This window comes from Apiospora aurea (genome assembly GCF_038362705.1).
Source record: "Apiospora aurea strain CBS 24483 chromosome Unknown utg000005l_segment0_segment0, whole genome shotgun sequence".
In the NCBI taxonomy this organism is placed as follows: Eukaryota; Fungi; Ascomycota; class Sordariomycetes; order Amphisphaeriales; family Apiosporaceae; genus Apiospora; species Apiospora aurea.
Window position 1 is genome coordinate 1469749 of NW_027117392.1, and position 26887 is coordinate 1496635.

The 26887-nt window shown below is 54.4% G+C and overlaps 11 protein-coding genes across 11 annotated transcripts; 6 read left to right on the forward strand and 5 right to left on the reverse strand.

Annotated features, from left to right (window-relative positions):
* Positions 1 to 282: 282 nt before the first annotated feature.
* On the forward strand, positions 283 to 2468 carry PG986_007027 (uncharacterized protein; the record flags this gene model as incomplete). The annotated part of the gene is made up of 2 exons (XM_066843249.1): positions 283 to 898; positions 976 to 2468. The coding sequence occupies 2 exons, from the start codon at positions 283 to 285 to the stop codon at positions 2466 to 2468; spliced, it is 2109 nt and encodes a 702-aa protein (XP_066699361.1).
* A 1738-nt stretch (positions 2469 to 4206) lies between these two features.
* PG986_007028 (Sister chromatid separation protein) lies at positions 4207 to 6423 on the reverse strand (the record flags this gene model as incomplete). The annotated part of the gene is given in 3 exon segments (XM_066843250.1): positions 4207 to 4801; positions 4917 to 5353; positions 5368 to 6423. 3 exon segments carry the CDS (start codon positions 6421 to 6423, stop codon positions 4207 to 4209), a joined length of 2088 nt encoding a protein of 695 aa, XP_066699362.1.
* Positions 6424 to 7430: 1007 nt separating this feature from the next.
* On the reverse strand, positions 7431 to 7967 carry PG986_007029 (uncharacterized protein; the record flags this gene model as incomplete). Its single annotated transcript, XM_066843251.1, has 2 exons — positions 7431 to 7895; positions 7962 to 7967. The coding sequence occupies 2 exons, from the start codon at positions 7965 to 7967 to the stop codon at positions 7431 to 7433; spliced, it is 471 nt and encodes a 156-aa protein (XP_066699363.1).
* Positions 7968 to 9685: 1718 nt separating this feature from the next.
* On the forward strand, positions 9686 to 12358 carry PG986_007030 (uncharacterized protein; the record flags this gene model as incomplete). The annotated part of the gene is made up of 1 exon (XM_066843252.1): positions 9686 to 12358. One exon carries the CDS (start codon positions 9686 to 9688, stop codon positions 12356 to 12358), a length of 2673 nt encoding a protein of 890 aa, XP_066699364.1.
* Positions 12359 to 12916: 558 nt separating this feature from the next.
* PG986_007031 (phosphatidylinositol-specific phospholipase C) lies at positions 12917 to 14317 on the reverse strand (the record flags this gene model as incomplete). Its single annotated transcript, XM_066843253.1, has 1 exon — positions 12917 to 14317. One exon carries the CDS (start codon positions 14315 to 14317, stop codon positions 12917 to 12919), a length of 1401 nt encoding a protein of 466 aa, XP_066699365.1.
* A 1255-nt stretch (positions 14318 to 15572) lies between these two features.
* Positions 15573 to 16539, forward strand: PG986_007032 (SET domain-containing protein 5; the record flags this gene model as incomplete). The annotated part of the gene is made up of 2 exons (XM_066843254.1): positions 15573 to 15958; positions 16020 to 16539. The coding sequence occupies 2 exons, from the start codon at positions 15573 to 15575 to the stop codon at positions 16537 to 16539; spliced, it is 906 nt and encodes a 301-aa protein (XP_066699366.1).
* A 1475-nt stretch (positions 16540 to 18014) lies between these two features.
* On the forward strand, positions 18015 to 18666 carry PG986_007033 (uncharacterized protein; the record flags this gene model as incomplete). The annotated part of the gene is made up of 2 exons (XM_066843255.1): positions 18015 to 18054; positions 18164 to 18666. 2 exons carry the CDS (start codon positions 18015 to 18017, stop codon positions 18664 to 18666), a joined length of 543 nt encoding a protein of 180 aa, XP_066699367.1.
* Positions 18667 to 18925: 259 nt separating this feature from the next.
* PG986_007034 (GPN-loop GTPase 3 like) lies at positions 18926 to 19901 on the reverse strand (the record flags this gene model as incomplete). The annotated part of the gene is made up of 2 exons (XM_066843256.1): positions 18926 to 19789; positions 19854 to 19901. 2 exons carry the CDS (start codon positions 19899 to 19901, stop codon positions 18926 to 18928), a joined length of 912 nt encoding a protein of 303 aa, XP_066699368.1.
* Positions 19902 to 22416: 2515 nt separating this feature from the next.
* Positions 22417 to 23802, forward strand: PG986_007035 (S-adenosylmethionine synthase; the record flags this gene model as incomplete). The annotated part of the gene is made up of 2 exons (XM_066843257.1): positions 22417 to 22485; positions 22675 to 23802. 2 exons carry the CDS (start codon positions 22417 to 22419, stop codon positions 23800 to 23802), a joined length of 1197 nt encoding a protein of 398 aa, XP_066699369.1.
* Positions 23803 to 24171: 369 nt separating this feature from the next.
* On the forward strand, positions 24172 to 25256 carry PG986_007036 (tubulin-specific chaperone Rbl2; the record flags this gene model as incomplete). Its single annotated transcript, XM_066843258.1, has 3 exons — positions 24172 to 24195; positions 24688 to 24909; positions 25080 to 25256. 3 exons carry the CDS (start codon positions 24172 to 24174, stop codon positions 25254 to 25256), a joined length of 423 nt encoding a protein of 140 aa, XP_066699370.1.
* Positions 25257 to 25537: 281 nt separating this feature from the next.
* PG986_007037 (uncharacterized protein) lies at positions 25538 to 26707 on the reverse strand (the record flags this gene model as incomplete). The annotated part of the gene is made up of 1 exon (XM_066843259.1): positions 25538 to 26707. One exon carries the CDS (start codon positions 26705 to 26707, stop codon positions 25538 to 25540), a length of 1170 nt encoding a protein of 389 aa, XP_066699371.1.
* Positions 26708 to 26887: the final 180 nt, after the last annotated feature.

The window sequence follows — 26887 nt, forward strand, 5'->3', positions numbered from 1 at the left end:
GGCAAACAGTCCCAGGACGCTTACATTTGTCAAAGTCTCAGTCTGGTCACATCTGCCTCCTTTGGTATCGTTCGCCGTTACAGGCATTGGCTGCGCCTCAACACTGACCAATTGACGTTCGAGGGTCTCCCTGGCCAGACCTGCGCCCCGACTTTTTTCATTCTCACCAACGATGATATAGTGATCAAAGGCAGCTCGAAACCTGGGTTTCCTCTTTTTGTTGGTGCTTTTGACACACCGCATCATCCCGTCGTTGACGCCATTGATTAGGGGTCAGCGAAGATGCCACTCCCTAAACCAGCAGTGTCCCTCACGGGCGCTTGCTCGGTCATCCACGACAACACGTTGTACGAATATTCATCGCAAGGGTTCCAGTCGCTAAAATTGGAAGAGAAGGAGGAATGGAAGCAGTTATCGAATGGGAAGGCGGTGGAAGGCGGTGTCTGCGTGGGCTCGACGCCAAAGGACGCCTCGAAGGCAGGTCTGTACATTGTGGGAGGAACGTCGACGGATCCCGATTACAAAGGCATCCAGAAGTTCACGTATTCGACGGGCAAGTGGGAGTCGATCAACCCCACGGTTTCGGTAACCCAAAGTCGGCTGTGGCACAGCGCTGTCTATCTCAATGCTTCCGACTCGATACTGGTATATGCCGGAGCCCAGGATGGCTCGCAACACTTGTCGTCCCAGACCTTCACCGTCGCCGCTTCGGAGCCTTACACAGTTCTGGCCTACCAGTCAATTGCCCCTCCGGCCATCGCTCCTATACTCTTGCCGTGGTCCGAGGCACAAGCCGTCATGGTTGGTGGAGACGCAACGAACACCAAGGTGATGCTATTCGACGCCAAGGCGGGCTGGACAGACTCAAACAGCACTCTCGCCGAGCCTATCACGAAGGGTACGGCACAGGTAAAGGCATCGCTGCTGACAGGCGATGATGGAAGCAAACACCTCTACACCTTCGACATGAGCAAGTCGCCGAACGAGGTGCAAGGCTGGTATTGATGGACGCCGCAGGACCAGTGGTCAAGACGACACCCATCCGGAAGACAAAGGGCGCAAGCCGATCTTTGGGACAGAGAGACTTGACAGCCAGTAACTGGCCGGCATATAACTCAACCCTGGCACCAACGACAGTGAGGGATCAATACTCACTGGCCTCGGGTCCAGACGGCCTGGTTGTAATGTCGGGAGGGAACGACAATGATGCCTTCTGCATGTTCAATGCCCGAGAAAACTGCTGGCAAAACGCCACCGCTAAACTGGTCGGGACTGAGGACTTCGATATCGCCTCGGTACCTACCGGCTCCGGTACATCCGATCCGACCGATGGCCCGTCCTCTGTCCCGTCCCCGTTGGCCATTCCGGGGCCGGCCGAGACCTCCGCCGCCGCCGCACCCCCTGCGGCTGCTTCCGGCCCCAAGAAGATGGAGACGGGCCAGATACTCGGCATATCACTTGGTGTCATCTTTGGTATCGCTATCATGCTCATTGCCTTGTTGTTCTGGTTGCGACGCAAGAAGCAACGTCAGAACTACATTGAACAAGGCCATAGCCGACGAGCCAGCGGCGTTCAGGAGAAACAAGACTACTTGCCTAACACGGCGAAGGCGACTGGCGGATATTACCGAGGCCATGGCCAGCAGGAGTCAGCAGGATCTTTCTCGTCGATGGCAATCCTAATGGGTAAAATACAGAAGCCGTCGGCCGTCGAGCGCCAGAACAGCGTGAACAGTGGAGTCTCTAAGCGCAGCTCGGTCAGCAGCATACTGGCCAAACAGTTCAAGAGCACCATCGGACGACCAGTGCCCCAACCGAACTCCTCGCCCATTTACGAGTCAAGAGACGAAAAGGGCGTGTCTTTCGCTGCTGAAGTCGAGGATCCCAAACCTAGGAACGGCCCCGCAGTGAACAGAGACGGAGAAACGAGAAGGAGCTCCGGATGGAATCGGTACTGGTCTGGTGGAAGCACCTTGAATATCCTAGGGTGGGGCCCGGGGAGCCGCCGGGAAACCCAGGCGTCGGACAGCTCACACTATTCAAACACGCAGCACCGTATGACCCAGGACTCGGCTACCGTGCCGCCGTTGCAAGTCGAGGGCCGCCCGTCTTTCAGTCGTGTCCATACGGGCAGCCCGACAGTATCGCATATCAATAGCCAGATATCTGAGGCCATGTCGGGCCAAATCGAGCGTCCGCTCTCCAGCACCTCCTCGTCCGGGTATTCAAGCGGCATCCCCCAAAGTGTCCACGAGCAGTGGGATGCAACCACGGCCAAGAAGCCTTGGGGCCAGGACCGAGCTCCCAGCAGCGCCTATACAGCGAGCGTATATACCACCACGCACCTGGGCCCGCCGGGACAAAGCCGTCCTCCCACTGGCATTTCGAACCAGCCTCAGTTGCCCACGGCAGCTACTTCTGATATGAGCTGGCTGAACCTCGGTGGCGACAATAACAACAGGCTGTAAGAACAGACGGTTGGTTGCTGCTGGACCAACCGGCGTGCCGCCTCGGCCATTATTCTCATGCTTCGACTCGTTGAATTCAATGCTGCACATATACTTCACGACACTGTCACGACACTTTGATTGTTACATATATACTTTTCACGTCCATCGTTTATACCCCCCACCCCCTTGAAGCGGCATTTGAACGGTCAATCATTTCTACTAGACGCATATCCCCTTGGGCCCCTAGTGGGCGGGCTGGCCGGCGCTTCAATGTTTTAAGAAGTCATGAAGGAAGAATGGGCGCTTGCTGCATGATCGCTAGATGAACTATTTGCGTATGGCCACGTTTTACGCTTCTCCTCTTCAGGCACAGCAGCGCCGGGGTGTCGCGCATACATATCGTCGTCGTCGTCGTCATCACCTTTTGCCACTACTGCCGTCACCTTCTTGTCATATTAGATTACCACAACCACTCAGCCGAGAGTCCATGACTCTGTCTGCACGCACACCAGACCGAGTTCCTACGCCAGTTCGCGAACGGAGAAGTAAAAAGAAAGTCATCGTTTCGGGTATAGCCGGCGCAATGATGTAATTTCCATGTATCTATTTTTTCTACTACCATTTTCCTACACCTATGTTGGTCCAGATGCGCAAATCTGCGAATATCCTGACCATATGATCGAATGGTTCTACTGGACCTACACGCGTTCTCTGGATATGCACACATCACGCATGATACCCATGAAGGAGACACGCAGGAGGAAGAGTCGACGAGACGGAGACGGGCGGAAGCGGAGAAGGGAGAGGAGGATTTGACGTCCTTCAGCGTGTTGGTGTGTAAAGTTGGAGTGTGTACTACTTCACTCGCTCTCCGTCCAGAAGACGGGGGAAGTGGAGCGCTCGAAATAGGAAATATATAAACCACATAATACAAATCGTCTAGCAACGCAATACTTGAGGAGTCTGGCTTGGGTTATCATTGTTCTTGTATTCGCTGCACTGGATGGACAGATGGACGGCCGGAAGCAGTCTACGCTCCAGGCCTTGGTGAACAGGGGAGATATCTGTACTACCTATCTCCTCTCGTGACACCCGTCCCTGACCTCTGTTCAGTTCTGGGGATGACGCTTGTACAATAATTTCGTAGGTCTAAACCAAAGCCTGTGTGTTGTACTATGAATTATGTCGTCTACCTTTCCATCTTGTTAAAAATAGCAGCATACCGAATAAGCCTGGCAAGCTCTGAACGAAACAATAATGTCGGGAAGGTAGCATCGTGGACGAAAGGAGGAAGAGCCGGGTTTGGAACTACGTGTGCCAGCCGGTATCCAAATCTCCGACTCAAATCTTGAAGTGCCAAAGCCACCCACCATATCACTGCCATCATTATCTGGGGGACTCTCAACGCAACCGGGTCGTTTGCTACCAGGCATCATCAACTCGAAAAGGACAGTGTAACCAAGTCCGTAAGATAGATCCCCCAAAGGATATAATGAATCCCCATGTTTCCAGTAGAAGAGTAGGAAGAGTAATTCGTAACAATCTTTCTTCTGTCGAAACGACATACCGGCCATTACAAACGAAATCAGGTATAGTACTTCCTCCTCGCCGACCAAGCGAAACACCAGGGTTCGCGCGACGTTGGAAGTGCGTCGTCGTAAATCGCCTCCCGCAAACCAGTGAACCGGAACGCCTACCGACGCCGCCGACCTCGTCTGCCATATCTTCACATCTCATTACATCTCTCGTTGCTGTCCTAATAGATGGGACGCCCCTCTTCCCACTTCTGGTGCAAATACGACTTCTCCTCCGCCGGCGACGAGTCGGTTTCGGACTTCACATCAGGGCCGAAAGACACCCGTCCACTTCTGCGTCGTCGTCCACTATCTCCAGCCGTCGGGCCTATCCACTCCCATGCTCTGCCAACTTCGCCGCTGCGGCCCTCCCGTTGGCTTGTCCTCACATTACTGTTCTGCTCCACAACCGCACGAACTCTCTGCCAAATCTTCTCTCGCTGGCTCAGTTTGTGAACACTTCTCAGCACGTCGTCCCGGAGGTTAGGTAGAAACAACCATGGGTCGTCAATGTCGTCTCCGAGCTGCTTCTGGCTCGCTAGTCGCTCCAGTACGAGGTCCACAAGTGCTGGAACCTGAGCAGCAGCCTTCTTGTTCGAAAGGTACCGTCTACGGCCGTAGATAAGGGTGAGCACGAACGAAATCAGAACACTAATCTGGAGACGATATCGCGCCAGTCCGAGTCGGATGGATCGCCTGACGGCGCAGCGGATGGGAACTCGAGCGAGACTGGTGGACGATAGGTAGGTGTTTGGAACACCTCGGGAATCTCGTACTCTATTGTGGTACGTTGTGGTCTGGTTAGTTACCAATTTGTCAGAATATGAGTTGGTTAGAAGATCCGCGCGGTACGGATAGAGAAAACCGGGAGCGAAAAGAGAGAAAGACTTACTCCTCGACCTGGACCTCAACCTCTTCGCGACCCTTGACCTCGCCAAGTGCACTGCCCCAAAGATCTTCAAACTCCCTGTTGTTCAATTTCTTACTCCTCTTCTGGTTGATGGCCTCTTTGAGTTCCTGCTCCTCTATAACGGGCGACTCAAGTTTGCCGCCTTCCTCATTGACGAGCTCACCGCACTCGAATCTGGCTGTGCGTTCGCGCAGCTCTTCGACTGCCTTGTCCGCCACTGCCTTAACACGGCGAGCCTTTTCACCGTCGGGCTCACACGTGGGCGGGAGAGGGACGAAGCCAGCAAATGATAGGGGGTGGGGCTTGAGGATATAGTCCGGTTCGCATTGCACAGTGAAATCACCAGTGCAGTACGCATGGGCAGGGCAAGGCTCGCACACAGGTTCCAACGTCTCCAAGACGTACTGTGGTACCTCGATCTCTGGGGGAGAACAGAATGCGCCCATTCAGGAACCGATATCTCAGTGGGAACAGACCCTATCGACCGGCCGACACCACAGTACCCAATAGCGATCTTTTCCTGTCGGTACCACCCAGCGAAAACGCTCAGAGCAGTCACCGCCATGACCGTCAACGAGGTGCCCCAGTTGGCTTTAGAAGGGGGCTGGGTCTGCCTCGGGATCATAGCCGCCTGGCCGGTAACCGCTTCTTCGGCTGCCAGTTCGAGCTGCTCCTCGACAGTAAATTCTTCTCCCGCCTCCATCATGGGTTCCGGTGTCATCTCGGGAGTTTCGCTACGGACGATGCGACCAACTGGGGTCCGAGGTTGCAAGGTCGCGTCATACGCATCCATGGTGTAGGCAGGCTCATGGGTCCGTCTGCGCGTTGATGAACTGCTTGTTGGTCGCGAAGACTCATAGCCAGCCGTCCTGCGTCGGCTACTAGACACCTCGGCAGGCGGGGAGCTGCCGCTCTGGAATGGGTTGTCCGAAGTGAACATGCCCGATGTACGCCGGAAGAACTCTTCGGACTGCTCGGTTTTGAGTTGCGGTATAGCCTCGAGCTTCTTGCGCGGACTTCGCGACCTCCGAGCGGTATCTGTATCATGGCCAGTGTCGGTGTCGGATGGTTGTAGTTGACGACTGGAGGCTCGCGGCTGGCGTTTGGAAGGACTCCGCGCGGGTGGCATGATGGGATGGTCGGGCTCTTCAGATTTGATGCGCATTGATGCCTTCCTGGGCGACTGAGAGCGACGTGTTGTTCGGACGGATGGGGGTGGCGCCAAGTCCTCCTGCTCGGCGAAGGGATCTATGCTCTGACCGCGTTCAGCGTCGACGATACCCTTGCTAGATCTCTTAGCCTTCGCATGGCGATCCAGGATCTTCTTGGCCTGTGGCACAATGTTTTCGTTGAATATCTCGACGAGCTGAGCCTTCTTGGCGGTGGCAGGATAGCTGACGTTGTGGGCGACAAGAACCGACCGAAGTCGCGGCATGGTCAACGACCTGGCGTCGAAGCCAGGCTGTAAATATTCCTCCATGTCCGACATGTTGCGCGACGCAGCTCGGTGAAGTGAGGTGAGAAATCAAATGCAACCTTGCGGCAAGAGAATAAGTGGATGGGAGGTATTGAAAGAAAACTTTGAAGGAAGCCAAGACAAGTCTTGTTGGCGGGCTTCACCAGATGCCTGGGGCAGGTGCAAGTTATCTTTGTCTGCAGGGTCGCGCTCGCTTAGGGAGTGAGTGCCAGTGCTTCCAGTGCGAGATACGCAGAAATGACGTCGGGCATGGACGAGAAGGCACAGCTAAGACCTCCAGCTCTCGGCTACCGGGATCAAAAGGACCAACTGCTGAGGCAAGCAAAGTGAAAGACGGCAGGTCTCGCGATGCTAAACTTTTTGCAAGGTGTCTAGGTAAATGGCGGGGGTTTTTTTCATTTGCTGGAAATGAGATGTTGAACGAGCAAAGTGGACTTTTTGCGACCACCTGTCTCTGTCTCTGTGGCAACAGTGAAAGCCAACGAGCACCTTGGACCCCAGGCTCCCAGCAAGCCCAGGCAGCTTTTTCCCAGGCAGCTCTGCCGTCTCAGGCTAGGTACATTAGTTGGAACCAATCAACAGCTCCACTTATTAGACCTTGCAAATCCCTGACTACATACCTAAGGCAGAAAAGAGGTGGTGCATGAACTGACAGTGAGACTTGCATCTGTGGCTGTGCTGTGGCAAATGCACCAATGACTGACTCCCGCTATCATCATTATCAAGGCGGCAAAGAAGTATTGGTTAAAAATAAAACACAAAGTACTTTTGATTGATCAAGTATGTAAGGAGTGGTATGCGGGATTCTGGATCCCTGGGACACGTCTGCCCCATATCGAACTATAGTCTTGAGCTGCAAAAGCTGAAGAGCCTCCCAGCCACATTAGGTATATGCATCCATCAAGCTATGAACTGCAGGCAGGTTCATCAGGCTGGGCGTCTTGCCTGGAACCTGCCGTCGACCAACTTCCAGTCCCTCCTGGCTCAGGTCATGTTGCTCCCTGTTCAGCAACCACGAGCTACTGGCCGCCACAGACCAGGTTCGCGCTCTTGAACCCGAAGGGCAGAATGTTACCTCCGTTCACGACACCAAGACCTCCGCCCGATACCAGTTTTCCGGGGTAAGTAGACTCGACGCAACCGGTCTGGTCGGTTGAGAGGCCTCCACTGCTGATCGGGCTTCCGGTGCATCCCGATTCCGAATAGACGACCACCTGGCAACCGCCGCCATTGTTCTGGTTCAGAGATGCCGTGAAGGAGGCCGGGTAATGGATGTTGCACGTATTGGGGATGTTTTGGCATTCGCCGCTCTGACTGAGGGTCACCGGGCTGAAGGTGCACAAGTTCGAAAAGACCGGGTCCGCGGTCTTGCAAAGCGGTGCGAGGTAAGGTGTCAGCGTAGCAATGTTGCCTGCCGGGCGGTCGATGGCTGCGGCATAAGCGCCAGCAATGGCGAGGAAAGACAGAGCGATCTTGGCGACTTGCTGTGTTAGGGGGGCTTAGTTCAGTTGCTGTCTCATACGCTGTCATGACATCTTGGACAGACTCACCTGCATTGTGAAGTACCGGGGTTTCGAAGCTCGAAAAGGTGTCGGGCTTTTATAGGCGATGAAGAAGTAGTGATGATGATGATGATGATGATGATGATGATGCTGTTGTTGCAATGGTTGTTATGATGAGAGTGTTGATGATGATTGTTCAGCATCTTTGGGAGATTTCATGGGATACTTATATCTCTTGTTTCTTCGCAGCATCTGTACTCGATCCCATGCTGGATGCAAATAGGGGTAAGCTATCACGATCATATTGCGTCTTGCCGTCCAGCCACTCGCCACTCGCCTGGCACCACTCAGCCTTACTGTCACGACATTGCATCGCAAAGTTCAATAACCGGCTGCTGATGTCACGCTGAGGGCTGATTGAGCGGCTAGTAGAAGGCTTGATGGCGTTGGTGCTGTGGTGTAAGTGGCCCTATCTTGGAGTCGAGAGCATTCCGTGGAACAGACACACTACCCGGATGTCAAGATGTGATCCGAGGCTAGTGATCTTAGGAGCTACTCGCCATTCTGCAATATCGAACCTTTTAATCTATAGAGAAAGCGAACCACGACACCCTGGTGTGGCGGCATGCGAGTGGCGCTGGGGTAGACGGCAAGTCCATCCACATGCCGCTAGTCTTCGCACAGTGTGGGAAATGCCATTGGAAACGGCTACATATGTAAGCAGGAATGTATGGATGTATGGATGAATGTATGTGCAGGCTGCTCCTCGTCATAGAACAGGGACAAGTGATATACGATTTCATGGTTTTGTTTTCGGTTCAGCCAATGCCAATAGCACGGGTGCAAGTTTTGCGTATTCAACATAAGAGGCAACTATGCAGTTCGAAAGACCGAATGGGAACTCTACCTAGCCCCCTAAAATCACTCCAAGATATGCTGTGAATACCCGACCCTGGAGGAATAGACTGAATCAACTCTCGAATAGACAATGCTCACATAAGGTAAGCATATCAGCGGGCGACAGTGGTGTCGGTAGTGCCAGCCAGCCACCCCCTATACCCTATACCACGGAGCTTACCTAGGTATGTAGCTACCTAGTCGGATACCCACTTGAAGTTAGCGGGCCTATATTGTTACCTTCAAGTTTATATAAAGCTTGAAAACATGGATCTGGCCGAGATTCGTATTGTACCAAAGTACGTAACTCCACTCTTGTCCAAGGGATAAAGAAGAAGAAGGCAATTAAAAAAAAGAAAAGAAAAAAAAGGAATACGGCCACGAGGTGATGAGTATGCAGTACGTGTATGAAGGAATGGGTCAAAAAAGAAACGATTGAATCGAGGCATGTATCAATGACACGCACCAATTGGTAGCGAGTCTGGCCTAAAATCTGCTGGAGGATATGGGCTGGCAGGGCCTACAGGCTACCAGGCTACCAGGCTACAGTTGATTGAGTCAGGTGATAGCGCGGATTATGTACTTTGCAGAGAGCGCGACGCGGGTCAGAAAGTGGATTATCCGTCTATCGTCCAATGCGCCGTGATCGATCAGGTCAACATCAACTGCCTGTGTACTTTGTTTTCCTTTTCCCTACCGCTGTAACCGGCACCCATTGGCAGTCGACTTTGGAAATAATGCATGCCTACGCACCTGGCACTTGCAAACTTTTCCAAACCCATGCTCTTCGCATGCTCATGCTCGTTTCTTGAGTCCCGTTCATGACTGAGCTGTATCGCAGCCGATGACGTTCCCACTGCTTCGGTACCTTCGTTATGGCTCCGCCTACGAAGCGTCGCAAACGCAATGCCGTCCACGCCTCCGACGATGAAGACAACGACAAGCCTCAGACCAACACCTTGGCCAATTATTTGTTTTCCTCTCCAGATCCAACCCAAAAGTCAACAGCAAACACGTCGCGTGCACAATCGCCCTCTCCAAGTCCTGTTGCCAAGCGAACTTTGCGCCCCTCGCAGGCAAACGATCGAAAGCAGCCGTCAACGAAGCCGTTGCAGTCTGGAAATGCTCTGTCAAGGAGAACCGACAGACCCAGCTCGAGTGTCAGTCCTAGGAAGACCAGGAACAGAACTGCGGCCATCGAGAAAGCAGAGGGTAAAGGAAAGACTGCTGATCTGAAGTCCCTGTTTTCTCGGCAAGCTGAAAGAGCAATTGCCACGCCTTCGTCTTTAGTGCTAGACGATATAGTGAGCGATCCGATATCCGATGACGATGGTCTCGGCGAGGTCTCGGCGACAACAACCAGTCGAGTGGCTGCAAATGCCCGCAAGCGCTTCCGAGATGGGACGCAAGGCGAAACTGGACATGGCGCTGGAGCAGTTCTCACAGCAAGCCAGAAGTTTCTCCGGCCGCCTCGTCCGACGACACCCGTTCCTTCTGCCGATGACCAACGGCCGTGGTCTGAACGGTTTGGTCCATGCAGCCTAGAAGAGCTGGCGGTCCATAAAAAGAAAGTATCCGACGTGCGAAGATGGCTAGAGGATGTCATTGCCGGTAGGATGAGACAGCGCCTGCTCATTTTGAAAGGTGCAGCAGGGACCGGGAAAACAACCACAATGCGTCTTCTCGCCAAGGATATGAAATGCGACCTACTTGAATGGAGGAATCCCACAGTTTCGGGGCCAGGCCTTGGGTTTCAGTCGGCTTCTGCACAGTTCGAGGAATTCATGGGCCGTAGTGGCAAGTTTGGTCAATTGGATACAGATTCAGACGTGCCAACCACGACCAGCATCTCGGCTGCGACGACAAATGAAAATACACGAAAAATCATTCTCATCGAAGACTTTCCGAATACTTTTACAAAATCTTCAACCGCTCTCCAGGCTTTCCGAGGTACTATACTGCAGTACCTCGCGGCCAACACACCCTCCCTGGCCGCGTTTGGACAACCATCATCCAAAGCCCCTATTACGCCTGTTGTTATGGTGATCTCAGAAACACTTCTTACGACGACGTCGGCATCAGCCGACAGCTTCACAGCTCACCGCTTGTTGGGCCCTGAAATAACTCGGCATCCAGGTACAGCCATTATAGAGTTCAATGCAATAGCCCCAACTCTTCTTGCGGGTGCCCTGGATTTGATTGTCAAAAAGGAGGCTCGCAAGTCTGGCCGGAAGCGCACCCCCGGGCCTTTAGTGCTAAAGCGTCTCGGCGAGATTGGTGATATCCGGAGTGCTGTTTCATCACTGGAGTTCTTATGCCTCAAAGGCGACGAGGACGCTGACTGGGGGTCAAGAGTGACGTTCACGAAACCGAAACGAAGTGGGAAGGACAATGTCGCACTCACCAGAGGAGAAGAGGAAAGCCTCGAGCTGGTCACGCAGCGCGAGTCAAGTTTAGGAATATTCCACGCCGTCGGGAAAGTTGTGTACAACAAACGAGACGAAAAACCCATGCCACCTCAGACTCTAGAAGGGCAAGCTGAGATGCTGCCGGACTTCTTAGCTTCAAGTGCCCGACCAAAACGCACTGAAGTCGTGGTCGACCATCTCATAGATGAGACTGGTACGGACACACACACATTCATATCCGCTTTGCACGAGAATTATGTCCTGTCATGTGCACCAACTGGCCCAAGTGATCAATTCTCTGCTGTTGACTACATCAACGAATGCATTGAGCTTTTGTCAGAAAGCGATTTGCTATGCCCGACTAACGATATGTTCTTCGGGGGACGGGGATTCGGTTCTGGAGCATTTGCGGGAAGGGATTCGGCAAGTCACGTTCTGCGGCAAGAGGAGATCACCTTCCAGGTGGCTACCAGGGGTTTGCTCTTTTCACTCCCTAATCCTGTGAAGAGAATTGGGACTACTTCCAGTCGAAAGGGGGGCGAGGCTTTCAAAATGTTCTATCCGACGAGCCTGAAGCTCTGGAGAGAGAAGGAAGAACTCGAGAGTATGGTCGATCTTTGGTCCACCAAGCTGTTGAGAGGGGAAGAGAGCGCGACGCAAGGTATTACAGCGGGTGCGTCAGCATTCCGTAGACCGAAGTCCGCCAACCCTGGCGAATGGGTCAACAAACAGGAGTCGCGCGGTAGTAGTGGCCAAGCGAATGCGACCGAGCATACTCCAGACCCAACAGCGCCATTGCTGTCCCTGGGGAGTTCTGCGCGCAAAGAGCTTCTCCTGGAACGACTACCTTATATGGCTCATATTGCACGGCGCCGGAGGACGTCTCTCAGCAACCTGAGACTGAGAGAGCTGGAAAAAGTTGTGTCTTTCTCGGGCACGAGTGGAACCCCGGATGAAGAGGCAGCCGACGTCGACGAGGCAAACCCTGTCGACACGGAGACGTGGGCGACGGACAAACCCACGGAGGAATCGTCGCCGCGCAAGAGGAGATTGGCCATCCGTCAGAAAGGCGACGGATCTTCGGCAGGACCTACAGTACAGAAACTCGTTTTGAGTGATGATGATATCGAGGATGACTAAATCTCTTGAATGTTGGAATTCAGCAGGATTCTATAGTAAGTAGACGGACTGGAGCAGGGCCTCATGAGGTTCAGTGTACAAAAAGGGGCAGCGGAGTTCATTGGTTTACATAGTGTCCTACTACATACCACTGGCTGTATAACCTTGGCAAACGGCTAGTTTCTGCCCTGGTGACGCAGCGGCACTCAACAGCTCATCCACATATAAGCGGAACAAGATCATAATACCTTCATGTCTCGGCTCTTGGCAGCCGTCCTCCATGCTCCTTGCTTGTGTTGTGTCTATCATGGGTATATATATACGTGCATACGAAATAATGTCTGACTAGTCTATGTGTCCTGAATCCCCGTTTCCCTTTAAAGTAATATACATAGGATGGTGGCCTCTATAGTACGCCTGTTCCGAAAGGCCTGTAATTAGTCAAGTTTACCCAACAAATATGCCCCGGCCTCTTGGCTTAAAGAAACTCGAATTATGCGCCAGAGGGCTCCTCCACATCTCCCGACTGCTCTGTGTTCACGACCCGAAGTGCACGGCCACAGCGCCGTAGTAAAGATCCTATTCTTTCAACTGCAGTCTCGCGTTCCAGCCCACGATACACCGGATAAGATCCCAGTCGCCGTCGAGCCCGACCCAGTCCGTGACCAGGATGCCCGTGGACCCGTCGCCGACCGGCAGCTCATTGGGGCCCTTGCCGGCCTCGCCGTGGCGGAGGGCCATGTACTCGATGGTGGCCGGGTTAAGCTTGGCGGCGATCTTCTCGGGCCAGCAGTTGGCGTTGAAGAAGTTGCTGGCGCTCAGGAAGTTGACGAAGAAGGGTTTGTTCTCGTCGCCGGGCGCCGGGTCGACCGGGCACACGCGCTCGGCAGCACGCTCGAGGTGGGCGCGCGCCAGCTCGATCTTCTTCACGATGTTGTGGGAGGCGTCCATTTCGTAGAAGTCCTGGACGCGCGCGATGCCCGGGCCGCCCGTCGTCGCGTCCTCGCAGTTGTCGGGCCAGTCCGCGCAGTCCAGGCCGTAGCCGCGGCCGTCGTGTTCGGCGTCGAGGCTCGCGTCGTTGACGTGGCGCCGGAACAGCACGACGCGGCCTCGTGCCTCGCCGAGGCGCGGGATCCGCGGCTCGGTCCACCACTTGGCATTGTCGGGGGCCGCGTAGCGCTGGTGCAGGTGCTTTGACAGTTGCTCGTCGGTGCCCTTGCCGGTGCCCTCGCGCTTGATGCTCATGATGAGCGTCTCGGACGGGTTGGCGTCCAGGAAGCTGTAGACGTCGTCCAGCAGGTCGTGGAAGTACTTGGTGCCCGTCAGCGAGATGGGGAACGCCGAATGCACTAGGATCAGATCCGATTTGTTGTCGTTCGAGTTGACCTGCACGCGCACGTCGAAGAAGCGCACGCCGTTGTCCAGCTGCTCGCGGATGCCCACGGCCTGGCACCGCACCGACGGGAGCGCCACGTGAGACGTCGGGCTGTTGTGCGTCCCCGGAATCGACAGGGCGGTCAGCGGCCACTCGTCGCGCAGCTCCTTCATCCAGCTCACCAGGTGGGTTGAGCTGTATATGGAAACGCAGGAGCCGTTGGTCACGTACACGACGGTGTACTCGTGGGGCCCGTCGTCCAGCTTCTTCATCACCAGGGACCGGGTCGACTCGCCGGGCACATCGACCTGGTATCTGTGGCCGTCGAACTCAAAGGTCAGGCGCACAACCTCCCGACCCGGCTCCGGAGCCTGGACATCGGTGCCGTGCGTCTCAAAGCGGCCCAGGGGAAGGGACAGCTCGCGGCTGTCCCGCGATTCGCCCTTGATGCGGGCATGCTGGGCCACGCTAGAGCCCTTGAAGACGCCCGAGATTTTGCCCTTGACCTTGTGCTCTCCTCCCGACGTCGCCTTTCCGTCGAAGCGCTCGACGAGTTTCAGCTCGAGCGCGGTGGCGGTAAGATTACGAATGGTGAGGTCGGGCATGGTGATAGTACTAGTGTCCGACACGGTCCCATACTGGTCGGGGCACAGGAACGAGAGGAGTTTCCCGCCAAACCTACTTCTGCCGTTGCTTTTGGAGACGGTTGCCGACATGGCAGTGTTTGCAGACGGGCGCGTCAGCTAGCTGAATCGTCAAGGGTCCAAGTGTTGCTGGCGACGGTAGTGGAGAGTCGTGATTGGCCAAAAGGGGTGAGTGGAGTTCGTCTTAAGTGCATCTCAAGATCCCAATTAGGTCGGCTTGAGGCTGGCTGGGACGCGCTGACACGGCCCGGGAGAGCGTGGATCGATATTTATATAAGGTGCGTATGTATCTCGGGTATCGGCGTCAGGCGAACAATCTGGGACTTGTCTGGCGCTTACTGTAGGTATATAGCAATCATGGGTATTTGAGGGAAGAGAAGAAGATAGGTACAGTAGGTATGGGAGGGCTCATAAGACTGCTAGGTAAAGAGGTGCAAATTGTCCGGGTGATTAATTTGAATGATTACACGGTGGAAACATGGACTTGTGATCCAAGCTCGTCATGCTCGCGCCTGAAACGTACCTTCTGCCCGCGATCCGAGGTCTGCCTTAGGTATGTACTTTACCTCCTTCATGTCACGTTCTTGCTCCCGCTGTTGATTCGCGTCTTAAGTAGAATGCGTTTGAGGCGGCGAGGGGCCCTCAACGTCTCTCATACGTGTCTGGGGAAGCATTAGATGAAACACAAGGCGGCAGTGGCCCGCCCCTCTTGTCGGAGCTACTTGGCGACAAGCAACGAAGGCTTCAATGATGAGGCTCAGCGAGTATATTAGTCCTTCTCTTTGGGAGAAAAAAAAACCAATAGAATGTTTCACTCAATTGTGGTTTGAATAAGTACGCATGCGCCCCAGCGACCGATGAGCACTTTCTGAAGAGCAGTCTCATGATGAAGTCTCCGCAGTGCTTATTATTGCCTGCGTGCCTTCTCCCATGCGCCCAAGCTCGTCGGTCTCCTGACGGGCCTTATTACAATGGGGATACTTGCCCATGGGGCCCCTTCCGCCTGCCGTTGTCCATGTCTTGTCTTGTATCTGACCCGCAGAACCCAGCTGCCTTGCAGTCCCGACTGAATTCTGACCAGATAGCCCCTCCAGAAAACGGCTGGGCTGGGCCTCATTTTTGTCTCGGCAGGTTCTGTGTCTGGTCCAATGATGGGTACGGGGATGGAGGGGCATCTGTCGTGACAACGCTGTCCAACAGGCACAGAGTGGCCCAAATGTCTGATCGATCTCCTGGTGGGGTTCACGATATCTCGCATTTTCGGGTTGTAGCGGTCCCGGGGAAAGGCATCGGCCTTGTCGCTACTAGATTGATACGTCGAGGCGAAGAGATCATGACTGCCCGCCCTGCTGTTGTGGCCCATGAAGACCTGGTAGACGAGCTTGAGCTGGCCAGCCAGAACGCCTTACTAGATCATGCAGCGAGGGTGCTGCCAGGCGAAAGGCGGAAACGTTTCCTGGCGCAGGCTGGAGAACTGGGTGGCCACCGCATAGCAGACATCATGTTCACCAACTCCTTTCAAGTCTCCCTTGGCTTACAAGGGGAGCCACACTTTGGCAATTTTCCCGAAGTGTCACGTCTCAACCATGATTGCCGGCCCAGGTCAGTTGAAGTCGCCCCCGAGAGATAGAAACATTCGACTTCAGCTAACATGGAAACAAAGCATCGCCTATTACATTGACGAGAACCTGACGCATCACACCCATGCAGTCAGGGATATACAGCCAGGTGAAGAGCTGATTATATCGTACCTGGACTCCTTTCGTGCCCGGTCTGTCCGGCAGGCGAGAGCTCGCGCCTCATGGGGCTTCTCTTGCGGATGTTCTCAGTGTAGTCTACCCGAGGCTGAGGCAGAAGCATCCGATGCAAGGCTCGTCTCGATATATCAGGTGGAAACCCAGCTGACTGACCTGAACAATGCAAACGTTTCTACGTCGACTATTGACAGGCTCGTCGCATTGTACAAGGAGGAGCGGCTGGATCACAAGATAGCTGACGCCTACACACTGGCGGCACTGAACTACAATACCTTTGGCGTAGAAGCCACGGCAAAGGAATACGCAAAGCTGTCTTTAGAGCAGGGCTTGCTAGAACACGGACATGATTCGGCAGATATGGAAGCCATGAGAATCGTAGCCGTTGATCCCAAGAGCCATTGGAGTTGGAATACCCGACAGCGATAGATACATACTCTGAGCCCCTCGTAGTACATCATGCAAGACTCGTTTGGGCACGCCCCAAGAGTACCCCCTTTGGCTCGTCAAGATATTTATTGGTGGGCATATAGTTAGTTGGATGCTCCGAGAAGAAAGTCTGGCCATCTCAGCAAAGGACTAGTATTAATCAGCTATAGGAGGATTGCTACTGCGAGAGGCACTGCAATCGGTGTTAGTATAGGCAGTCAAACATGCAGAGACACATGGCATGCATGGGAGTCTTCAGACTCTGCTTCCATTTTCGCAATTCACAGAGTCATATATATGCAACGGAGGGCTGCCCCTCGTTCGAGGAGTGCCTGACTGGCGCCGATGATGGTGAAAATGAATGAAAATGGAATGGTGCCGCCGGTTGCCAGCTCAGCAGCCCCGCGAGCCCAGGCCCTGTAGCGGTCTGATGGTATTGGAGCAATCAGCAGCTCATCTGCTGTTCCACCTGCTGGTTCCAGCAGGTGGGACGCTGCAGCAAGCACAAACACCCTTGTCCATCGGGTCCCCTAGCCTAGCCTGCTATGCCCTTTTTTTTCTTTTTTTTCTGCCATCGAGTTTTCTAGGCGATCCCCCAAAGCTGTGAACTCTTTTGTTTGACAGCGGCCAGAGCGGAGAGGGTTGATTCGAGGGGGGGTTCAGCCGATCTTTTGAACCCCCCAAGAACCTAGGCCAGGCTAAGGCCCCTTGCCGTCCCTTGGGGCCCCTACCAACAGGCTAAGGCACATGCAACGCTGCTGCAGCGCTCTTTGAGGTACATACACTCACACCCGCTCGCTCGCTCCACCGCCTATTCGCTGGCCTAGTCGGAGCGGAAAGCGGAAAAGTCAGGTTTTTTTTTGGTAAACAACACGTCGAGAAATTTTGGGCTCCTGAGAAAGGAAAGAAAGAAAAAAAGAAGTCGGCAGACTCCCCTCCAGTCACCAGCTTTGGAACTTGTGTTTTGCTGAACGGGGTAGAGAAACCCTTCCAATGCATACTTATTTACATAAATGTGAAAAATATATATATATTTCGCTCGACTCACCTTCGAACACAACCCGCCCCAGCAATCAAAGCCCGTCAGCCGCAGCTGTCTGCCAGTCAGTCAGACAGTCAGACATTCTTACGTCAAGTGCGCTTTCCCCACACACCAGAACCGATAAGACTTGCTCGCCCTCGGTCGAGCATACGTGCATCTGTACTACTACCTACAACAAGTAGCACCTGCATTACCTAAGTAGTGCACTGCATCATCTCGAGCCTTGCCAGAGCTACAGCCTCGAGCCTCTCCTATTCCTGCTATCAGGCTATCGGCAGGGGGTCCGAGCAACAGGTTTCGACCAAAAGTCTACTACTTACCGACGACCTGAATCCTGGAACTCTCTCTCTTTGCAGCGATTCGCGGGGGGAATACATACATCACATAACAACAACCCCCAACAAAAAAAACCACCGAGATCATCTCCGTCATCATGGCGGACGAAAACCATTGGGTTCTAGACCTTCTCGAAGGTGAGTTACGACAGACAAACGCCTCCTGCCAGCACTATTGGCACCGCCGCCACAGCAAACACCACGAAGATAACAAACCCCATCGTACTAACCCATTAAAAAAAAACAGGCGTCGGACTACCCGAGTCCACCATCCAGCTCCTCCAAGACAACGTCCTCCACCCGGAGACCCCCTTCCAGATCTTCGGCCGGTCGGTGTGGCAGCGCACGCAGCAGGCCTTCCAGATGGCCGTGCCCGTGGTGCAGCCCATGGTGAACCGGGCCCTGGCCGCGCTCAACGACTCGCCCGACATCGTCATCGTCGGCGCCGTCCTCGTCTTCATCGTCGCGGCCCTGCAGTTCCTCTTCTGGGTCCAGCGCGTCGTCCTCTTCTGGACCCGCATGACCATGCGGCTCATCTTCTACGCCGTCCTGGCCGGCGCCCTGGCCGTCGTCTGGCAGCGCGGCCCCGAGGCCGCCATCCGCGACATTGTCATCTTCGTCTCCAAGATCGCCGGCTACGCGACCCTGCTCAAGAATTTCTGGCTCAGCGAATACGAGAGGTACGACGCGCAAACCAAGAACGGGCGAGGCATGGGAGCCGCCGCTGGCATGTCGAGAAGAGGCAGATAAAGGAAGCAAGGATGACAGCAGCCAGTGGCCTATTGGATTGGGATGGCGGCCGCACACGTACATCCGGCATACTTACCAGGCTAGTTTATACTGCAGTTACAGGATCTGACGAATTACGATGCTTACGTTCTCTTTTTGGCAATGAATTAAGCTACAAAGCTCTCAAAAATGGTATCAACCCCGTCAGTACGCCGGCGCTATGCATATTCCCTAGATCACATGTGATGCCCAAGTCCTCTCCATCGTAACCAGTAACCACCTATTCCTCCATGTCTTCCATGTCCTCAAACTCGCCGCCCTTGATCTCCTTGGGCTCCTGGGCCTCGTGAAACTGTATGCAGTCATCAATGTAGCTGAGGATAGCACCGACGCTATCCTCGTCTTGGGCGTCCAGCTTCAGATAGCTGACCATGCTGAAATTCTCTATGAGGCCTGCAACCGCCTGGTTAAGTCGCCGGAAGGATGCCCCGCGCATGACGGCATCTCTATCTTTGGGGTCCGCGAAGGCATCGTCTTCCGGTGTCTCTCCATCAACGACCCGCCTGGCCTTCTCAGCTGGGTCGTCCTCGAGCAGTGTCGCATCCGGCGTGATGAAACGCTTCATATCTTTCCTGCGTACTTGGTCCTTGACCAGGTCCATTTTCGACAGGATGTTGATGTGGGGGATTTCCATCATAATCATGGCCGACATGGCACTGAGAGTGCCCGAGAAGAACTTGGCGCGATCGACCACGAACGTCGCCTCGAGAAGGTACGCGGCGCAGAGCCGGATATCCAGGCTGCCGGGTTTGGTCAAGAAGCGCACGAGAGCCGGAAGAATCGGCACGTGCGTGTAGAGCTCGATCTGGCCCGGCATGTCAAAGATGATCATGTAATCCTCGGTCAGGGAGTCGAGCGCCTCGGTGAGGAAGTCGAGGTTCTCCATGAGGAACTCGAAGCAGTAGATCAGGCCGCCGTTGGGGCCGAGGCCCATCTCCTCCATGACATCTTCGAGCGAGATGAGGTCCTTGATGTCGAGGTCGGGGGTGTGCTCGAAGCTGTCGGCGGCCGGGTCGAGGTTGACGTAGAAGCAGGACCGCCGGTTGAGGTTGAGATGTGTGATCAGGGCCGCGCAGAACGTGGACTGGATGTTGCAGATGTGTCAGAAGCAAGATGCGACTACTTCTTGATATTGATATCGAACGTACCTTGCCCGCCCCGGCAGGGCCCATGACCATGGTGCCGAACTTGCTCATTGTGGTCGGTTGCGATTATAAGTTCTTATACTTCAGTATGTGTGTACGATCAAATCAGAGAGTATAAAGAACCAACATAGGTAGGTAACTATGTACTCAGCCTTGCAATATGGTAGCAGCGACTCGGGTTCCTCAACTTTTCGGTAGGTATGGATAAGAGTTTTGGTTGGAGCTCCGAAAAAGTTGGAGGGGTCAGGATTGGAGGGGCATCTGCAGTGTGATTGGCTGGACGGGCTCCCTCTCAGTCGACGCGGAAGCAACGGCTGCTTACGGCTGCTTACGGTCGCCGATCCTTCGAAGCACAGGCATCAACAGCCGGAGTCGGGGAGTTTCTGAGTATCCTTATCAGACAGGTATGGATGTCAAATGCGTCTCAAGTCCGGGGGATACATGCAGTAACTGCCCGGTTCCATTGCAGATGGATGAACGACTATACCTCGCTGACAGGTGTCTACCGCCCCCTCTTCTATTTTTTGCCCATTTCAGGCAAGGCTTGAAACATCCTACCTCTACCTAGACTTGAAATACGCAAAGGCGACGTCAAGCTGCCACTTGAACGCAAATGAGAAAGGGAACGGGTGTGGTGGTTTAAGTACGCCCGGACTGGGAACTGTCGGGGTCCGTCTGACTCTCCAATTCAGATATCTGCAGTCATCTTTTGAAAGCAACCGTGTACACAGCAGCAAGGGTAAAGTCCAAGAGGACAAGCACTCCATCTCAACTACCTACATACCTACATACGGTAGTACCTCAGAGGTCGAGAGGGAGGTTAGATGGACGGGCAAATGTTTGCCGTTATCCCGGCCTAACACGGTTGCCAATGCCGATTCTCGTCTCCGTCTCTCTTTGAAAGGGACCCAGAATATGGCTGGACGCCGAGCGTAGAACCAATCCCTGGACCACGTTTTGGAGGGTCGAATGTAGTGGTGCCGCATTGATTGCTAGCAGGGACTGTCCTTCCCACTACCTGACCTACATGTAACCTACCTACATACAGTACCTGAGGTCTTACATGTCACCAGGTGAGACTTACCACATACGCGTCTTGAATTCCAGTTCGTGCTTCGATAATGGCCGGGTTCTCCCTTGCCAGCGAAAACATTGTTCCTGCCTGTCACAATAGACTTAGTTGCGTACATGCGCTCAGCGGCCTTCCATGAAAAAGAAGTGCAGATGGTACCCGGAACGGCTTATGGGCCGATTGGGCGCAAAAAGCAGCGAAGGCCCTGCATACATCAATATGTACCTACATACATCAGATGTACAATAACATCAATCAAATTCATTGATCAATTAATGTAGGCACATCTTAGTACCGTGATGGCGCCATCGAAAGATAAAAATTTCTAGAAAGGGTGGGGTTCAAGTGCAAACACTCTTAATAGGAAGGTAGGTTAAGAGGCATGCAATTGATACATGCAAGACATTTGGGCGTATGTATATATGTATATTGGTACCTTGAATAGATCGATAGCTGTACTCAAACACCCATTAGAGGCTTCGCGCGAATACGCATAAGGACTCGAGAAAGAATGGGAAGCAACATCCAAGAAACATTTGGCGCACGTGCTGTACGTGCGACTGTGCCTGTCGAAATTTCGTGACTCGATGGGGTTCCTCGATGAGGGGTCCCTTGGCAGTACGTGGGGTTACCCACAGGACGAGGCCCTTTGCCCTGGCTACATGTGTGTCGGCTGAAGGTAAATTGTTGCTTGGGGTGCCTTGAACCTCCGGTATCTCATACCTGTCGATGAGCAACTGCTACTGCAGTCGAGACGATTCGAAATTCAGTGGCAGCATGGCGGAATTGATGTCAACAGGTGACCCCAGTCCATCTCGGTATCAACGCGAGGACGGACCGTTGACCAACAACAAGCCAAATTAGTCCAAATAGTTGATGCGCCACCAGATATTCGTTGGCAATATGCAGTATACAGTACCTACCTCCTACTAAGAGGTAGGCATGTCAACGTGCCGAGTAGAATAACTTAATTATCATACCGACCCCCGGCCTTTCGCAATGCCCCTTGACTAGACCCTACCGTGCCTGGTCAATTGACATTGGGCCATCCTAGTTCATGAATCAGCGGCCGACATCGTTCGGCGACTTATCAACCGCTTGGAGTCTGTGCCTGCCTGTTGCCGCGTGGGGAGAGAAGACCTCGAGCGAACGACCCAAAATCCGATTTAGTTAGTCGTCTCTGGATGTACCCGATTACGCAGGGAGGAAGGGACAGAAGAAGGGACAGAAAAAGGGACAGAAGAAAGGGAGACAGGCCTTTCTCACACCTGCACTTACTCACCTACACAACCAGAAAAAAACGGGGCCAACCTCCCCTCCCTGCACTATATAATTCACTCTCCACTCCAAATTTCCCAATCTCTTCATCTTCTCCCAAACATCAACCACCTTGCCTTCCAGTCTCGAAAAAATTTCCCCTTGTTGGCCTGCCATTGTCGTTCGAGTAATCGTTATTTTAGGGTCGTTTATTTCAGTCTCTTGACCCGAACAACCATGTCCGCCCCCAATGGTACCTCGGGCGGTCGCTCCGTTACCGTCAACGAGGGTTCCTTCGTCTTCACTGTAAGCTTTCGCCTGCTGCCTATATCGGCCCCTCCTTCCAAGTTTGCCAATAGCTGTCCCGGCGACGGCTAGCAACCCCGACCGAATGCGCTTCTTAACCATCGAATGTGCATAACATTGCTTACCCCGCCACCCCTCTGCCCCTCCCCTCATTCGTCAATATATACTGACTATGTTGTGCCATGACAGTCCGAGTCCGTAGGAGAGGGCCACCCCGACAAGATCTGTGACCAGGTCTCAGATGCCGTCCTAGATGCTTGCTTAGCCGAGGATTCCATGTCCAAGGTCGCCTGCGAGACCGCCACCGCCACCGGCATGATTATGGTCTTCGGCGAGATTACCTCCAAGGCGCATCTGGACTTCCAGCAGATTGTGCGAGACACTATCAAGGACATTGGATATGACGACTCGAACAAGGGATTCGACTACAGCACCTGCAATGTCATGAGCTGCGTGGGGAAGCAGTCCCCGGATATTGCTCAGGGTCTTCACTACGACCTGGCTTTGGAGAAGCTCGGTGCCGGTGACCAGGGTCTCATGTTCGGCTATGCCACCGACGAGACCCCCGAGCTCCACCCCCTCTCTCACTTGCTCGCCCACAAGCTGAACATCGCCATGTCCAAAGCTCGTCGCGATGGTAGCCTGCCTTGGCTCCGACCCGACACCAAGACCCAGGTCTCCATGGAGTACAAGTCCGACGGTGGTGCTGTCATCCCCCTGCGCGTCCACACGATTGTCATCAGTGCCCAACACTCCGAGGAAATCTCGGTTGAGGATCTTCGCCAGCAGCTCAAGGAGCAGATCTGCGAGAAGGTCATCCCTGCCCAGTACCTCGACGACAAGACCATTTACCACCTCCAGCCCTCTGGCAAGTTCATCATTGGTGGCCCCAAGGGTGATGCCGGTGTGACTGGCCGCAAGATCATTGTCGACACGTACGGTGGCTGGGGTGCTCACGGTGGCGGTGCTTTCTCCGGAAAGGACTTCTCCAAGGTTGACCGATCTGCCGCCTACCTGGCCCGATGGATTGCCAAGTCTCTGGTCAATGCCAAGCTGGCTCGTCGCGTTTTGGTCCAGCTTTCCTACGCTATCGGCATTGCCGAGCCCTGCTCTGTCTACATTGACAGCTACGGCACTTCGGAAAAGTCGGCCGAGGAGCTGGCCGACATCGTTTGGGCCAACTTCGACATGCGCCCTGGTGTTATCGTCAGGCAGCTCAACCTTGACCGCCCGATTTACTACCAGACGGCCAAGTTTGGTCACTTCGGTACCAACCAGGAGTTCTCTTGGGAGAAGCCCAAGGAGCTCAAGTTCTAAGTTGGTCGGGGTTCATGAGGTTCAGGAGTAAAGAACCAGCGGAGGAATCAACTTCTTATCGCATAGAGGGGCGTTTTGTTGGTTTAGAAATTCATTATTCGGGCGATTATTGTCCTCAGAGGACAACTCATAGCATGGCGTACGGTATTCAACAATCCCGTCTCGGCAAGGCAGGTCCAAAGGCCTTGGAAGACAGCGTTTTCGGTTTGCTTTTTATTGCCACAGAGCAAGGTGGCTCAAAACGTCCACGGAGGAGTGGAAGTGGAAGTATCAATGGAAATATACCCATTGCGAGGGCGTGGCCTCATCGCCACGTCCATTGAAGACAAACACTATTCGTCTTGAATCATTGTGACATTGCGACATATAATGCCGTGCTCTCAGCTGCAGGCTGTAAGTAGATTCCTAACGGATGCAATGGCATGAAGGCAGTTATTCGAAGCCCTTCCTTTCCCATTGGCCATTTTGAAATGTGTGGCTGCCCCTGGCTCGATCCCAACTGCTCAGCATCTTCCGCATCACAGTCGTAGTTGTCATACCGCGGGTGTCTGGCCGGTCTACCGCACCAATCCCCAAATGGAAGCGAGCCTTGTTTACAAAAAGAAATACCAACATGACGATTTCAGGATCTCCCGGCTGCCAGCCCCACCTTCCCCGAAAGTTGGCCGGCGAGGCCATCGTTTACCCCGCCAACCCACCAAAATAAATTCCCCAATAGCGGTCGTCCAATCCCACTCTAGGCAGAAGAGCTCACCACCTAGAAGCCAAGCACTCGCCCTTCCGTGCATAAGTACAACACCTATTAAACACCCACCCAATCCAGAACCACACACTCACACAAATCCTACAATCCCTAGACCATCCGACCAGACTGTCCAGTCGCAGATAATCCCTCCAATCTTACAAGAACGACCAGACGAAACACAAGATGCCTGCGCCCTCCCCCTCAAGATCGCGACGGACGCCGTCTCGCGTCTGACCAAGGAGGAGAAGATGTACCAGAAGGAGCTCACATCGCAACAAGAGCGCGTCATGAAGCTCGAGGCGGAGCTGAAGAACGGAAGCGCCAGCGAGGACGGCAACGCCGAGTTCATGGTGAAGCAGGAGGTAAGTGGCAATCTTCCCTCGCTTTGCTGTCACGTACCCTACCACACCAACAACGCCCATCTGCCCCCTCAAGCTCCATTCTAGGCTCCTACTTTCTACAAGATGTCATCTCGTCTACGGAATCTTCGGCTTTAGTAATACTTGCTAACGGTAAATTGTCCCCGTCCTAGCAAAAAGCCATCGAGGAGACCAAGGCTGTATTCGGACCCCTTAAGACCCGGATCGGCGAGGCCGTATCGCGACTCGAGGAGCAGATCGCCTCGGCCGAGGGTGACAGCAACGCCAACGCCGACGAGCTCACCAAGGCCAAGGAGGTGCTGGCCTCGACGCCCAAGGTTGATGCTTAGATACCATCAAGGGACATGACGGAGGAGGAAGAGCATGTTTATGTTTGGGGGAGGGTAGCACCGAACTTGACCCATACGATAAAGTGTGCACATGTACATGAATGATACCACGGTTTAAGACGCCTGGGCGAGAGAACCACCCAAGATTGGAGGATAGCATAGCAATCCTAGTAAAGCACTTGTCGATTTACATCCAGGGGTATAACCTCTCCTATCTTTTTTTTTCTTGCCTGAGCCAAGCGTAGTTCTGGAGTATTTCTCAACCAAGCAACTCCTCGCCTCTACGTCGTATCCATCTTGTCATCAGGGCCGGCAGGTGCGTCCACTGTGATCTGAGGAGTTTCTTCCTTAACGCCACCCTCAGCCATAGGTGTATCCGCAGTCTGTGCCGGCTCGCCCATCTCTACGTCTTCGCCCTCTTCCGGTTCGCCGTCCTTGCCACCGTGACTGCTACCCGGCCCACTACGTACCGCCGGGCTGTTCCCCCGTAGACTCGGTGCAAGGCTGCCACCTCTAGAGAAGCTGCCCGCCGCGTCTGGCTGAGGCTTCAAGTTATCCGTAGCACTAGCACCGCTGCCTCCGGCACCGGGACTGTCATGCCGCGGCGTGCGTCCCGAGCTGCTTCCCGGCCTGGGCGTGTTGTTTCCGTCTCCTTGTCGCGCGGGCGTCCCGTTGCCGCTCTGGCTGCCGCCGGGCTTGCCGCCGCCGGGCGTGTTGCTGCTGTTGTTGTTGCTGTTCTCGTCGTCGTCGCCGTCCTCCTCGTCCATGCCCTCGCGGCGCTCGACCTCCTCCTTCTCGTCGCGGATGAGGCGCAGCAGGTTGACGCCCTCGCCGACGAGCTTGTCGAACTGCTCCTTGCGCTCGCGCCAGGTGACGCCGTACGTCTCGCTCTCGCGCTGCAGCTCGTCGCACTCCTCGGCCAGCTTGTCGAGGTTGACGGCCTGCTCGGCGCGGGGGCGCAGCATCCGGTTCGACGTGATGCGGTCGGCGAGCTCGTCAAAGGACTTGCGCTGCGCCAGGGTCGCGCGGGCCTCGTCCAGCTGCGTCCGCAGGCTCGCGTTGGAGCTCCGCACCGCCTCCATGGTCTCGAGGATCTTGCTCCGGTCCGTCGCGTACCGCTCGCGCTCGCGCTCGTTGGCCGTCGCCAGGAACTGCAGGCGAGTGATGGTGCTGTCAAAGGCCGCAAAGTCCAGCTGGATGTCCTCCTTCATCGTCGCGGCTTGGCCGTGCACCTGGCCCATGTAGCCCGAGGACGCGGTGCTGGCGCCATCTTGCTGGGCTTCGGGGGCTCCCTCGGGTGGCGGTGTGGGCAGCTTCGTGGCGGGCAGTTGCGCGAGGGCGACGTGTTTCGAGACTCGCTGGAAGGGTCTGGTTTCTACGGGCAGCTGGCGGTTCTTGTGCAGCTCATCTTCGTCGTGCTGGTCGAGGAGATCATAGCGAGACGTCGCCATGATTGTTTAGGACAACCGGAACGCAAGGCAAAGGAAAAATCTGGGAGAATACTGCGGGTATTCGTAGTTGAACGTGGGAGGACCGGATATTGAGGCTGCGACGGGATATAATGTTGAAGGTTGAGTTGAGGTGACGAATGATGATTGGACCGTCAGTAGGACCGTTGCTTGGTTGTTTGG